Genomic DNA, 15,775 nt, shown 5'->3' on the forward strand with positions numbered 1-15,775 from the left:
ACTAGTTCGAAAATATAAGTGAATGAACCTCTCTGAATTTGTACCACAAGTTTCCATACCAAACAAGAAAGGTTGTTTTTTTCTCGTAGAAATGATAGGGAAAATAGAGATGTTGACGAAAAATGATGCATTTACCTATCTGTTTAAAAATAATATTTTGAGCTTAAATGGTCCGGGACCCCCTTTTTTTTCAACCAATTTGATTCACTCTTTGTAAAGATGAAAATATAAAAAAAAATACGTCACTTCTGACCTCGGGCTTCTGACAGAAACTTCTAATAGGACCGAGCCACCTTAAAATTGATTGACTTTTGTGATAATGGTTCCATGTTGGAATTAGGGCAAAAAGAGGAAGTGGAAACAAATTTTTTTCTGGTATCCGAACAATAACTTGTGTATACTGAGTGTATTGAGTATATTTTTTTGAAATAGTACTACAAATATACGTACAACATTGGATTGGCTCTGTTGGTTATTACTTAAACCGTTTAGGAGTTAGGAGAAAAAAGGGGGATTTGAATAGGTTTCCTTAAAATTGCTGAAGTTATTAGTATATTGATATCTTTAACTTTGACCTAAATTTATAAAGTTACTTTACTAGAATGCATTCTCGAACCTACAACTGGGATATAAAGTTGATTCTTTGTCACGTGATCAGATAGGTACAATAGTAGATAAGGTGCACACATATATATACACATTATGTGACGTCGTTGGACATATATTCGAATCCCGGCGAGGGAAGAACCAAAAATTTGCGAAAGCAAATTTACAGATCTAACATTGTTGGGTTGATGTTTAGACGAGTTATATATATATATATATGCCCATAACTGCAGTGACGTCAGTTAGAACTGCTCTATACTATCTTGACAGGTTTGGACAGTTCTACGGCTAGAAATTTTTTAGACAGTTCTGCTGATAGTTCTACGGTAAGAACTGATAAAGTCACTTCTGCCGACATTTCCACGATTATAACTGATTTGGTTAGGTCTGCTCACAGTTATACGACTAGAAGTGTTTTAGACATTAGACAGTTCTATCCTAAGACTGATCGTCCTGAATATGCATGAAATATTTGCCACTGGACGTTAAGCAACCAACAATCAATCAACCCTAAGACTGATCTAGACAATTCTACCTAGAACTGATTTGGTCAGTTCTATCTAGAACTGTCCTAGGATAGATTATTCTTACAGTTTTATCGGGAGATTAGAAGTGATCTGCACTGTATGATTCCAAAAGAAGATCCTGAATTTATTGCAATTGTTTCTTTGTTTTTTTTTCAAATCAGGTCGTCATAATGCACAATTATTTTTTTAAATATTCATCTTTTTTAACTCATAGGAAATAAGAGAAAGAGGTAGGCACATGTAACCTGCCCAAAACGTAAGATTGTGTTTACGATAAAAACAAATAGATAAAATAAATAATACATCCAATTTGAGGTCCTTATTGCGGTTTGCTTTTAAGTCTTTTCGTTTTCTTTAAAAAAAACAAATAAAATATAAAATTATGAAAAATATATAATTTAAATTTTGAACATGTTCAAGTTTAATATTACTACAGTCATTTTTAATATGAATTTTCTTAATTTACCTGTCACAGTGTTTCTGAAAAACTAATTCGCGCCAATGTAATCACAAAATGCGCGCAAATAAAATGCGCCCGCGTAACGTCCACTTACGGAAAAGCGAAATATGTTGTACAAACGAGTAACATTATTTGCGAAAGAGTCAGTAGCAAACTACGACAACATGAAGTTGGAAAAAAGAAAAAATCCCGTTTACTTCGTGAATATTTTGAAATTTGCGCTAAAACAGCTCTTACTTTTTCTTATTGGACCCTTTTATACTAGTATGCGGCACTTTTTTTTTAAGGATTGTCCATCCATCCGTAAAACAGTGTTGAATATAAACAAAAAAAAGAAGAAAAAGACATTTTTATAAAATGTTATCTTAATATTTACGCTTTTCAAATGTAATGGGAGATAACTTATTTTAGAAATAAATATTTTCATCTGAAACAGATATGACTGATGACAAAATGAGTTACATCCCATTTTGAATATTATTAAAAAACTTTAAAGTAATACGATCTTTAAGAAATATCTGACAAAGTGCACTGTACAGAAGTGCATTTCGTATACATATGATTATAATAATATACAATTACTGTCTGTTGATGAGGTAAATGTGTGGTTTATTGACTTTTGAAAAACTGATATTCACTGAGGCCAACTGCCGAAGTGAATATCAGTTTTTCAAAAGTCAACAAAACCACATATTTACCGAAACAAAAGACAGTAAATGTTTTATTCCATATTCCGAAAGAAATTAATGCAATAGAAAATATTTACCAAAAGTAATTGTAAATCAAACGGTTTTTTTTTACCAAAATTGTACACGAAAAAGCACGCGACGTTTAGCGCGGTGAATATCCATTTTCCGCAGGTGAATATGCTTATTTATTCAAAATCCCATTCATATAGAAAAACCTACTAAAAGTTTATAAATATGGAATAACTATAATTATCAAATGGAAGAAGAATGTCAAAATGCAAAATATATTTAGTCTATAATAAGGGGGATAACCCAAACTGCTTGTTTCTAAAAATATCTTCTATTTGTGTTTATGTACTTCGATAAATACATGTTTTTTAAACTATTCATTTCTTAGTTAGTCCTTATAAAACGATAAAAACAAACGATGAAATTTAGCCATTATTTATAGAGCTCTTGTTATTTGTTGTGTTTTGTATTTTCTGTTATTGAGAAAAATAAAAAGATAACCAGAATGTCCATGGAAATCTGACGAAGACATGTACTTGGTTGACAATCTCTAAAGATTTGGGGATTTTCAAGATTTGAATAATTATTTACGTTAGTTGTTGATATTTATGCAACGAAAGATTTTATTTTTGGACAATTATAATAAGCCCGATTGTAACTTTTGTCGTCTTTTTTTTCTTACTAACTCTCCATTTTATTTTGTACAATATGTATTCATCTGTCGTGACAGTATTGAGCCTTAATTTGTTGACCCTTGAGAAAAAGAAGTAATCATTGAAATAAAACAAGATACTTAAACTAAACAAGTTACGGAAACTGGCATTAAATTAGAAATTTACCGAACGAAAGTTTATTAGTTTAAACTTGTTATTTACTCCAAATTAAATTTCAGTTAAATTGTCTTATATTAGTAGTTTGTTAAAAAATAAACGTATGTTTAAACGAAAACTTTAACGGCGATAAACTAGATTTAAACCTTTTAAATAACAAATTTAAACTGGTATTATTTTTCAAATAAATAACAAATTTAATAACCCATAAATCGAAATTAAACTTAAGAAAATAAGAAATTTAACAAAATTATGAAACTTTAATAAACTACTAAAATAATTCTTCATAAATCAGACCTTAAATTCAAAACTAGAAATTTAATATATGAATAAATTTTGTAAACGTATCATTTCATGCAGTGTTAGTTGTGGTTATAGGTTCACCGTCATCTCCAATTCCAAAGGCGATGTCGATAGGTAGCTTTGGTTGTCTTCCGAACATCAGGAAGTATGGAGAGAATCCAGTTGATGTTTGACGAGTGCAATTGTAAGCATGGACAAGACCAGCAACACGCGACTTCCAATCTTTCTTCTGGACGTTCTCTAGTGTTCCAAGCATACCAAGTAATGTCCTGTTGAAACGTTCAGTGATGCCATTACCCATCGGATGATATGGTGTTGTTCGTGACTTCGTCATACCCGTGATGTTGCATAATTCCTTGATGATTTTGGATCCGAAGTTGGCACCCTGATCGGAGTGAATTCTTTCAGGCAAACCATAGTGGACGACAAAGTTGTTAAAGAATGCATCTGCAGTTGTTTTTGCTGTCTGGTTTCTAGTTGGTATTGCCAAGGCATATCGAGTGAAGTGGTCTGTTATTACTAGTATGTTCTCAAATTCACCTGTAGATCTTTCAAGTGAGAGATAGTCCATACATACTAACTCAAGAGGTTGTGTTGTCTCGATACTAATGAGTGGTGCTCTGTGACTAGCAGGTTGCTTTCGTCTAATACATCTGTCGCAGTTTGATATCCAGTTGTCAACATCTCGATTCATACCAAACCAAACAAAACGATCTCTAACCAATGATACTGTTTTGTCTCTGCCTTGATGTCCCATCTCATCATGTTATGATGTAAGTACTTTGGAAATGCAGACTTCATGTAGTACAAGTTGTTTATGTTGTTTCCCAATGTCGTGGATAATACGGTAGAGTACGCCATCAACCATTTTCAATTTGTCGTAGTTGTTTATAAACTAAGTGTTCCATGGTGATCGTTCTAGCTGTTCCTTGCGTGGCTTTCGATGTTCATCAACCCAATATATCCAATATTTCAGGTAAGTATCTTGCTTCTGTTCCATCTTGATATTAACTAGGTGTTGTGATGGTAAGTATGGATCATCAGTGGCTTTAGGTGTTGTCATCGATAACGTCTGAACATATGGTTGTGCATGTTGTAACTGACAAATGGCTTTCACAGAATCTGTACTAATGTTGGAGGTGTTGGTACAACCAAGTAGTTCTGGAAGTCTGGAAAGTGCATCTGCATCAGCGTTGTTAGCACCAGGTCGATAGACGATGTTAAAGTTGTAAGAAGACAAACCAGCTATCCAACGATGACCAGTGGCGTCTAGCTTTGCTGTTGTTAAGACGTAAGTAAGTGGGTTGTTGTCTGTAACCACGATAAATGTGTTGTCATAAAGGTAATCATGAAATTTCTCTGTTACTGACCATTTCAGAGCAAGGAATTCTAATTTATGGACTGGGTAGTTCCTCTCAGTCTTGCTAAGTCCTCTGCTGGCATAGGCTATGGCTCTCTTCTTTCCTTCTTGTGATTGGTACAGTATTGCTCCAAGACCAAGCATAGATGCATCTGTGTGTAGTTCAAAAGGTTCCTTGTAACGTGGATAACCAAGAACAGGTGGCTTCGCTAGTTGACTTTTGAGCTTCTGGAATGCATCTTCTTGTGGCTTGTCCCAAACCCATAATGTTACTGTTGGCTTCTTAAGTTTTCGTTTACTGGACTTCTTTGGTGCAGGCATCAAGTCTGTGAGCGGTCTTGCTATCTTAGAGAAGTCTTTGACAAACTTGCGGTAATAACCGACGAAACCAAGGAAGCGACGTACTTCTTCTGGCGTTGTTGGTCGAGGCCAGTTGATGACTTTCTCTAATTTATCTGGATCGGGTGAAATACCATCTTTTGAGACTATGTGGCCGATGTACTTGACTTTGTCTTTGAAGAATGCACATTTCTTGGGCGAAAATTTCAAGTTGTGTTCTCTAAGTCGTTGTAGTACCATCTGTAACCTTTCAAGATGTTCTTCGTACGTCTCTGAAAAGATGATCAAGTCGTCAAGGTATATAAAGCATATGTCTAGGTGAAGATCTCCAAGTATCTGTTCCATGAGACGTTGGTAAGTTGCTGGACTGTTTACGAGGCCAAACGGAAGTCTGTTAAATTCATAGAAACCAAGAGGGCCGACTGTAAATGCTGTTCTAGCCTTGTGTGTCTCTTCTACCTCTACTTGGTGATAACCACTCTTCATGTCCATGACGGTATAGTAGTTGTTTCCTCCCAAGGCGTCAAATATTTCTTCGCTTCTTGGAAGAGCATAAGAGTCTTTAATTGTCAGCTGGTTCAGTTGTCTATAGTCTACACACATTCTACGCTTGTTGTCTTTCTTCCTCACCAATACAACATTCCATGACCAAAGCGAATGTGAACGACGAATGATCCCAGCAGTAAGTAGTTGTTGAAGGTGTGTTCTAACTTCGTCGAACAAGGCAGGTGGAATACGCCGGTGTCGTTGTTTGAATGGTGTTTCATCTACCAGTTCTATCTTATGCTGTACGGCGGTAATGTGGCCTATATCAGTATCTGAAGTGCTGAATACATCTCTGAATTGATGAAGTAATTCTCTGGCTTTATGTAGTTGTTCATCAGTAAGTGTGTCTGGAAATGTAGATTCATTCCATGCATCTTGTTCGTATGTGTCTGGTATATCAATGTCGGTGACTGAAACAGGTTTAAGTTCGCAAAGGATGGCATTTGGCGAAACGGTCACTGTTCTGGTGGTAACATTGCTGATGTGTACTGGTATGATGCTGTTGTTTCTATACTGATATGATACTAACGATGGAGCTATATCTAAGTCTGATGGTATTGCTGATCTATCAGTTGACTGTAGGAGTCCACAAACTGGATGGTATGGTAGTTCATGGTCCATGTATCCCTGTAGAACGACGTCTTTGTTAGGTGGTATACGGATTGTCTTTCCTTCAGCACTCTTGATGATGGCAAGTCTGTTGCATCTCTTTTGTAGTTCTTTATCTCTTAAAAGCAAACATCTAAACGTAATATACCAAGGTGTATGTAGATCTGCTGTTTGTAGAAACCGTTATCCATATCGTTGCTTTACATCAGTCATAGCTGCTGTCAAAACGTTGGTCCCCAGTAGAAGTGGTACTAGTTGGTTGTAAGAACTGTTCGGAACGACTAACAGTAAGCATTGCTGAGGAGCTGCTGATGTAGATGTACCTGGTAATTGTAGATCTGCTGAGATGTAACCAAGGTATGGCATGTTCTGGCCATCTGCACATTCAATATTAAGTATCTGGTTGAGTGTCTGGATAGGAGTGTCAGCAAGGTACTGTCGATGGAATGCCTGGCTAACTGTACTAACTGTAGAACCAGTATCTAGTAGTGCTGCTGCTTGAAATCCATTGATGACTACTGTGACTTCATTAGGGCTACCAAGTAATTCTTCTGTATCACCTGATGACTGTCGTTGTTGGTACATCTTAGCTTCAATGTTCATCTGCTGAAAGTTACAAGCTTTTCTAGTGTGATCTAATCTAACACAGCAGGCAAAGGCATAGTGGCCTGGTTGTCCACATCTGTAGCATATAACAGGTTCTCTGGATGGTTGAGATACATAAGTCGGAGTAGGAGCAGGTTGGTATTCAGCTTCTATCTGGTCCCAGTATGGACGTTGTCTGTTGCGTCTTCGGTGACGACGACGTTTTCTGCGTGGTGGATAGTACTGTGGATCAAAAGTGTCGTTGGTATTGTAGTGTTGGTCATACATGGCGTTGTAACATGGCTCATTCGGTTGTTCATACATGGTAAACGGTGTAAACTAGTGTACCTATAAACATTCAATTCATTCACCCTAATTCAAGTTCAATAATAATGCAAAAGTCTAATAAGTGTCAACACCACCACACTAAATGATCAAATGCAAATTTTTAATCAATATTAAAAAATAATAAACAATGTCTATCAACAATCTCAAAATCTAGGTACTATATAACTCAGTGAATGTCTAATATGTAAATAATATGACAATAAACTTAATTCATATCAATTTAAGTACCAAGTCACTATACAAAGTACGTTTATAAAACGATATATATACTTTGTATCTAATATAAACTAGCAATGATACACATACAACATAATGTGTGTTATAATTGCTAAGTTCAACTGAGCATTGACCTATACCATGTTGGTTATAGTTCAATGTAAGTACAATACACTACAACTGTATACCGAATAATAAATTTAAAATATAAAAGTGTATGCTATATACTATGTAGCTTTGCTACTATAATCTACAAAGTATGTTTATAACTATCAGTAATACATGTACACCATAAATGAATGCCTTAATAATATAAGTGTACATGTCCTCTGACAGACTAAGTCCAAATCCAAGTAAGCCTCGGAAAAAAAAAAATTTTTTTTAATGTGTATAAATGTTTAAGTATGAAAAGGTCAAACTGTAGGACGTCAAAAAAAAATTTAAAGTCCAAAAAGTGGATGTAAAATTTCAAAATTAAATTCGAAATGTGTAAATGTTTCAAGTGTATGCTAAGTTTCAATGTATCAAAAGGTATACAGTATATAATGTAAATAAATAAATCCTACCTTAAACTAGAAAATTATTCCAATAATTACACTGTTCCACAAAAGTATAATTAAATCACAATATTTCACAATGTAGAATAAATACAAGTTCAGTTTTCCAAAAGTGAAAAACAAAAAGTCAAGTTACTATAAGTAACATCCGGTACTATATATAATGTCATCCGGTAAACTGTAAACAAACGCACGTGGACGATGATCACATGGGTCGGAATGTTAGTAAACATAAGCACGTGGTAAAATTCATCACATGGTACCATAACGGAAGTAAACAAACACACATGGTCACTGCATACATGGACTCGAGACATCTAATGGTGGTCACTGACATCACATCTGGATCTCCACAAAAACTGGTATGTGCCATCAACCCAACGAAACGTGGGCGCCATTTGTAGTAGGTTGTTTTCTATGCGTTGAATAACAACTAACGAGAGCTAAAGGTTCTGATGATTTATTACCAGTATATAAAACAAGTCTGAAATAGCAATACAACATATATAAATAACAAGCTATTTCATATAACATAATATATATACTTTTACGAATATCACAGGTTATATAGTACAGGAATATAATTATTAATACATTTAACTGTTATTAACTAAGTAGCAAGTAAAATGTATTGCAAGTAGAATATATGTTCATTGTTTACTTTCAAATTGACATCGGGTGTCACGTGTACTTTTACAAATGCTTGACCTTTGAATATACACTAAATCGAAATGTCATTGGTAAACAAACAAATGGAAGTTTTTAACGACCTTGACTGGCTATACAGCTTTTTTTTTTTTTTTTTTTTTTTTTACGTGTTTTGCTTTTATTGAGATTTGCATTATTGACACTCATATCGCATCTTATTTCTATTTGTAGTCAAACATATGCATTCAAGTACAAATAAACATATTCAACTTCTTGTTCAATTTAATTGATGTGGAGTTATCTAACGAAACTGTATTTTACATGCTATTAACTTGTTAACTTTATATCAATGATTAGTGTTGCTATGTAAAAGCTATTGCTTGGTTTATATATTATGTTATTTTTTTTTTGGTCTGTTTAGTTCACGCATCATTGTAAATATAACGGAATTTGATCAGACTGTCATCAAAGTGAGAGGGTTAGCGCTATAAAACTACATTTGAAAATGCCTGTACCAAGTCAGGAATATGACAGTTCTTATTTTTTTGTTTATTCAATCATATTTACACACTGTACAATTATTACATGTATTCATCTACTATAATATCACAGTTTGAAGATATTCCCTACAATACCATATATAGATATATTCGTACTTTAAATATTGCAGAATTTTTTAAATTTCCTTTTGTTTTTTATTTTATTAGGGTTTTTTTCATAAATTTTAAAATCTGAATTGTTAGAATGTCTAAATCGAATCAAAAAAATAATAATTCTTATTCATATTTTATACAACATCCCTATCAGTTAAAACAAATATGCTTATATGAAAACAAAAATTGCATGTATGTGGATGGATTCCAATGCCTTCACACATTCAACTCTATTTTAGCATTGAAAGTTATTAACTCAAAGACTTGTTTGTCAAAATTGAACATCAAATCATTTTTTCAAGTCTTGGAATAATCAAATTTTAAAAACAATAAAGAAATATTCTCATATACAAAATAAATCAGTTCTTATGGACATAAATAGAGATTCTTACATTGATACCAGTGGATTATCGGATTTATCCAATCGAGATAGTTAAATTATCAATTTTAAAGTCCGAGCCGCCTCGGCAAGGACTTTAAAATTTATTATTTAACTATCGAGATTGGATAAATCCGATAATCAACGAGTAACTATGTAGGAATCTGTTTCTCTAATGATTAAAAAGAAATTTTCTTTTATTGTTAACCGAAAATCCCCTTCGAGTGCCTTTCACATTGCACGAAGTTGTCAATTTCATTAACACCTGTTATCATATTTTGATTCATCCAGTTAGCTGAAAAGGTCATGACCCTTAAAATCATCCAATGATCTTTTGAGATCACCAGCAACCACACGTTGATTAAATTTTTTTATACAATGGGTTCGGAAAGGGATAAATTTCCATAGAATTAGAGAAAGCCTATTATCAATTGCAAAAGTAGCAATCAATAAAAGTTTTTCATCGGTATCATCCGGACGAAATTCATAGTTTCTTACATCTTGAAAATCATGTTCGACGTTTTGCTTAAATGTGTAATAGTCAGAATCAGTTGGTAGAACTTCTTCTACTTTGTCACGTCCTCGGTCATATTTTATAAGTTTCTCGTTCCCTTTTATTTTCGCAATAAATTTATCGGGCGACATTCTACTTTTCTTTATCACCGCTTTCGAAATGATTTCATCAACAGTAACTCGTTTTTCATCATCATCCTCATCATCACCATCATCATCATCATCAACTTCACTATCATCATCTATATCATCATCACTATCATCATCACTATCATCATCCGATTCATCAGACTGCTCTTGTTTATCATTTTGAGTTGACATTATTGTGTCACTTTCCTCTGTGTTCATAGTTTCAACTAACCGGTGTTCATTAGTTTCTGTTAATTTAGCACATTCTGTAACTTTGTTTATTTTCTCAAAATCAACTTTTTTGGAATGAGTGTTTGAAAATTGTGTTTTGCTCTCCTGTAATTCAAGTGTACATTTATCTATTACAGTGTCTGTTTCTGTGCTCCTTACATTTGTAGTTTCGATCTCCATTAATTGATCATCTAAAATTTCAACAGTTCCTTGAACAATTCTTTTATTTATTTTAAGATTGTCATCCGCATTTGTAAATTTTTCTATATAATTTTCCATTCTTTTGTTATTTCGGCGTTCCGTAGATTTTGACTTACGTCTACTTTGTTTACTCTTACTTTGTCCAAACATTATAGATATTCTTGCTTTACTTTCGCCCCCGTGTATTGTGAATGATATATTGTTAAATATGTTACAGGCATTTTCTATTGAATTCACTAAATAAACAGGTAATTTATCCATTTTCGATAATGATGGTCTAGGTTAATATCTAGGACGATGGCAAAGTTGTTAACATTCAGCTTAAAACGTGTCTTTTTCAAACAGGGAGATTACAGTTTTCAACAACGAAACATTACTTACTTTAAACCAGTAAGTCCTTCATCCAATACATGGATACGAATTATGGAAATCCAAAGAATCCTACATATATTGGAGATTTGTTTTCTTTGTTCAAATTTACGTCCTTGTTATTCACAGGTGCGTTCGATCCATCCATTGACTGGCTATACAGCCCTTGCACGGTCGGTAAGTCATTGGTAATATATATATGGAAGTGTTTAACGACCTTGACTGGCCTTTCAGCCCTCGCACGGTCGGCTCGGTGCCCGAAGGCGTTTGGTGAGCTTTAAATGATTTGATGCCATGGGTCAGGAACAAGTAGTGGAGGTCGCAATATGGAGGCCGCCATCTTGGTTTTGGTGAGTAGATTTTGGTGTTTTACTATTTTGATGTTTTTCTTCACTAACGGCTGCTTTCAGGGCCAGTTTGGTCAGCTTGGCAGCCCGCTAGCCTCGATGATGGAGTACTGGTAGATGAATCGTGGACGTAGTTCTAAGATGACAGGAAGCGTTATCAGGACCAAAGCCCTGAGGCAGTGAAATGTAGGTCGTATCACCCAACAGCCTAGGATACAGCCCTCGGACGTTAATCGGCATGACACTCCCCATAATAGACAATGGTTTTGGAGGCATGTTAACGCGGGTACGCCTACTACTACGTCTCTCTGTACGGCATGGATTGGTTTCTGTCATCTTAGTAGTAAGTCGTTGAACATCTAACTGTAAACCCTCATCGAAGATAGCGGGTAAAGGAGAGCTGACCCAGCACGTCCGTTCAGCTGTAAGGACTGAGACGTGACTGGATTGAATGAAATGACCATTGGTAATTGATGTGTATCTGTTTATTTGTATTCAATACTGGTTTACCTTACAAACGGTATATAATAAATGTGACATCTACATTTATTAATAGTGACTTCATTAAAATATATAATACGTATAATAATTAACTACATAATATCATACAACAATCATAAAGTTGCAAATATAATAATCATAAAGACTTATGATGTCAATATTATCGATTCGTTAAAAGCTCCAAACTAACGGGAGGTAACTCATGTTTACAATATAATATAAACAAAGCTAAACTATAAATAAATATACTCTTACCACTTGTGGAGTGAGTTGTACTGATAAGGTTAACGGCACATCATATAAACATCACAATCATGTGTTCTACATAATTGAGTCCTGAAACCAAAATACGAACATAAATACTCGGACTCTAATTATAAAAATATACAACGTAACAAATACTCTTTACTCATTCCTATTTGTACTTGATAAAAACTATTTACTACAAAACTATAACTTTATATAAATGGAAACACTTTTCCGTCTTTAACTTAATAAGCCGTCATTTATAAAATATAGACTATTCATGACAATAATCAAATAGTAATGTACGCAAATTAACAATACAATTCTACCGTGGCAAATAAACCGTAGATTATAAAATCATATACTTCTAGCTTAATAAAAAACTATCATGTACATCTCGTGTACTTGTGTTACATACATGCGATATGAGGAGAACGTTACAAAGCAAAAATAGAAACTTTACTAGAATATCATTTACGTGAAAAATATAAATAATGTTAATAAAGAAGTAACTTACAGTATTCTATAATAATGTTGTCCAAAATATAAGGTTTACAGGTAAACTATATGTGGTCAAAACAGATATAAATTCAATGGACTGTCATAGCTATCGTCCGTGGAAAAGTACAGGTACAAAACAAAGGAAATTAAACTTGACCGCGAAATATAAACAACCAATCAAATACAAATGATTCAAGTAAATCCCTAATGAATATTCATAAAATAACGTGAATATTACTATACATAAAAGTAAGGTTTGCAAGTAATAATTTAAACTGAATATACAATATTCAAAATATGTAATTAAGCTTTTTAATAAATATAGTAATTAAATAGATGATTTTTACAATATATAAAATGATCATAAAAATCACTCTGCTACACTATCATAAAACAATACGTATCCACAAAGATCTGAACTTAACACAACAAAATGCGCTAAGTTGCTAAGTTAGCACCGGCTAAAAGATTTCGGGTTAATCGACCTGTGATGTTGTAGAACGATTCCCTCTACCAATATAAAAGACCATACTAGTAGTTTTATTTACATCTTAACAACCCTGTTGTGTGTTATAGTCAGAGCCATTTACTGCTCTTGTCCAATCGTCATTCTTGTTACATCTAATCATATGACAATTGAGTAGTTGATAATGGTTCTAAGTGACTAGTTGTGATGGAATTTTACCATCTCTAGATGCGATATCAACACTTTATCACTATCATGGTATCTAAACCTGTCTTTTGCTACCTCGATCGACTTAACACATAATCCTGATTTTGACGACGTTTACAAAATGAATATAACATAATGCCTATCAAGATAGCTAGAAAATAAATTAATGCATTTACTAAATTTGAAAGTTCAAAATTCTTACTGCTTTAATTAAGTAAACGAAATTATCAATATGTTATCTGTTTGAAGTAGAACAAAAACTGTAAAATGTTATAAAGAAAAACCACAAACTCATAAGATACACTTTTTTTATCAGAGGGACTTAAAATGGTTTTGATAAGGTTTGATATTCAACCATAGCGTTTGTTCTTGTTTCAAAAACAAAGCTGTCATTCAGAAATTACTGTTAAGATTTCTAAACTGTTCAACATTACCCAACAACATGCACCATTTGCATGGCTTACGTTCAGGTATGCCTTATTAGTTGTGTAAATAAAGCGTTTGGATAAGAAAAAACCTAGTTTTTATCTAAACAATTGTGATAAAGCTCTGCCCAACTGCGTCAACCATCAGCCGGGAAGCAATTCTCATAATGGCGTCGAAAATGCGACAAAGCTCACGCGCTTTTCCATTAAAAAAATGGCTTTTTTTAGAAACGGCATCAACGTCACGAAAAATGCTGCGTAGAGACATTTAACTTGTTTCCCTTTCTAAACCAAGTATACCCTTTGATGCGGCAGGTTCCAAACTTTCACTACGTTATTATTAAAAGGCTGAAAATACAATGTTTCATTGCAAATTAGGTGATGAAAGATGAAAATACGGGCCGCGGAAGTGATACTTGAAAATAAATAAATGTAAATTGAAATGACACACGAACTAGTAACGTATATTCATAAAGATGAGAAGATAACTATTGATCTTTTGTTGAAGAAAAGCCCACTGATAGAAAATCTCGATAGGTAAACCGGCGGTGTGACGATTCAACAAGTCGAAAAATAGGACGTTCCAAGGGGAATAATTCGATCTTAAAACAACAACAATACGACGGGGTGATCATAAATGACTGATTGAACAAATGCTTTCCTCTTATTATTGATTTGTAGGCAGTATTACTAAAATAAATATATTGAATTAATTATGAACTTCATCTTCCTTTAAAAAAATCCAGATGAAATAATCAAAGTTACTTTTCAAGATTATGTCAGCTGGCATACAGAATATTCTGCAAAGTGTTTATTTTTTCAATAGAAAATAATCAGTTCCTTTTAACTGAATCATGAGCAGAACTCTTGTTTATTACCCCTTCATTGGTAATTCAAAACCCTTTTTCAACCATTTAAAGGGGAAAAATGCATTTGATAAATGCAATTTTATCTTTAATTATTGGTTTTACAGCTGAATTAAAAAAAAAAAAAAGAAAAACCATACATTTTGTTATTTGCAAATTAATCTAAATGAATTTTAAAAGTACTTATATGAATAAATTTAGCCAATCCCAAATAATATGCAGTGTAAATCTATATATATTTTTGGATGCAACCTTTTAACCAAATTATTTATCATTTATTTCTGAACCTTTTAACTGAAATTAGTAATCTTAGATCACTAAGTCTCTTATTTTATAGTTTAAAACAATAATATAAAGTATGTTTCCTATTGGAATTTTAGAAACAAAAGTTTCAAACAAGATGAATATTTTCCAAAAAAATCACTTTTAGTTCCTTAATGTAAAAAAAACTAAGTACATTTATTCACAGGTTTTTAAAATTTAGAATGGAAATAGGGAGTGTGTCAAAGAGACAACAACCCAACCAAAGAGCAGATAACAGCCGAATGCCCTACACAAATATGTATATATATGTATCAAAATATCTTTTTTAAACAAAATAAATTCATTAAAAAGGATTTCAAGATTTTGATTGGAATAAAAAATACATTTTTTTATGATTTAATTGTGAACAAATATGTAGTAAATCTTATTTATCTCATTTTTAATTTTCAGTAAAGAAATTATTGTTGTGTTAAGCACACAGTCACTTGTCTCAGAAAAAATTCCTACATACCTTAATATAACAAAGTTCTACTCCTGGCTTTTACATTACAACATAGAAACCAGCAAAACCAGATCTTGTTCTTGCTATTTTTGGTTCTTTTCTAATTGGATTGTATAAGTTATTTTAACTGATTGCATGATAGTGTCTTTTTTAAATTATACTTTCAATCTTTTTCAAAAGAAGTAAACTTTTAAAAGAAAGCATTTAATATCATACGAATATAACAAACTGTAAACTTTTAAGCTACATAAAATTTAAAAAAAATAAAAGAAATATTAGTATCACCATTAGTAAATCAGCATAACATAAACCAACCTCTAATAGAGGAAAACTTGGTAATCTG

At 33.1% G+C, this 15,775-nt stretch overlaps 1 protein-coding gene across 1 annotated transcript; it reads right to left on the bottom strand.

Annotated features, from left to right (window-relative positions):
* Positions 1–7,265: 7,265 nt before the first annotated feature.
* LOC134686527 (trigger factor-like) lies at positions 7,266–10,525 on the bottom strand. Its single transcript, XM_063546193.1, has 2 exons — positions 10,163–10,525; positions 7,266–7,289 (listed from the first exon to the last, which is right to left on the bottom strand). The coding sequence occupies exons 1-2, from the start codon at positions 10,523–10,525 to the stop codon at positions 7,266–7,268; spliced, it is 387 nt and encodes a 128-aa protein (XP_063402263.1).
* Between the last annotated feature and the right edge of the window lie 5,250 nt (positions 10,526–15,775).

The sequence above is a fragment of the Mytilus trossulus genome, chromosome 10 (assembly GCF_036588685.1).
Source record: "Mytilus trossulus isolate FHL-02 chromosome 10, PNRI_Mtr1.1.1.hap1, whole genome shotgun sequence".
NCBI classification, from domain to species: Eukaryota; Metazoa; Mollusca; class Bivalvia; order Mytilida; family Mytilidae; genus Mytilus; species Mytilus trossulus.

Coding starts and splice junctions, on each gene's coding strand:
- LOC134686527 (XM_063546193.1), bottom strand. CDS start 10,525: ATGAACACAGAGGAAAGTGACACAATAATGTCAACTCAAAATGATAAA. Junction 7,290..10,162: donor TCGAACATGATTTTCAAGAT/GTAAGAAACTAT, acceptor TTGATCATTTAG/TGTGGTGGTGTTGACACTTA.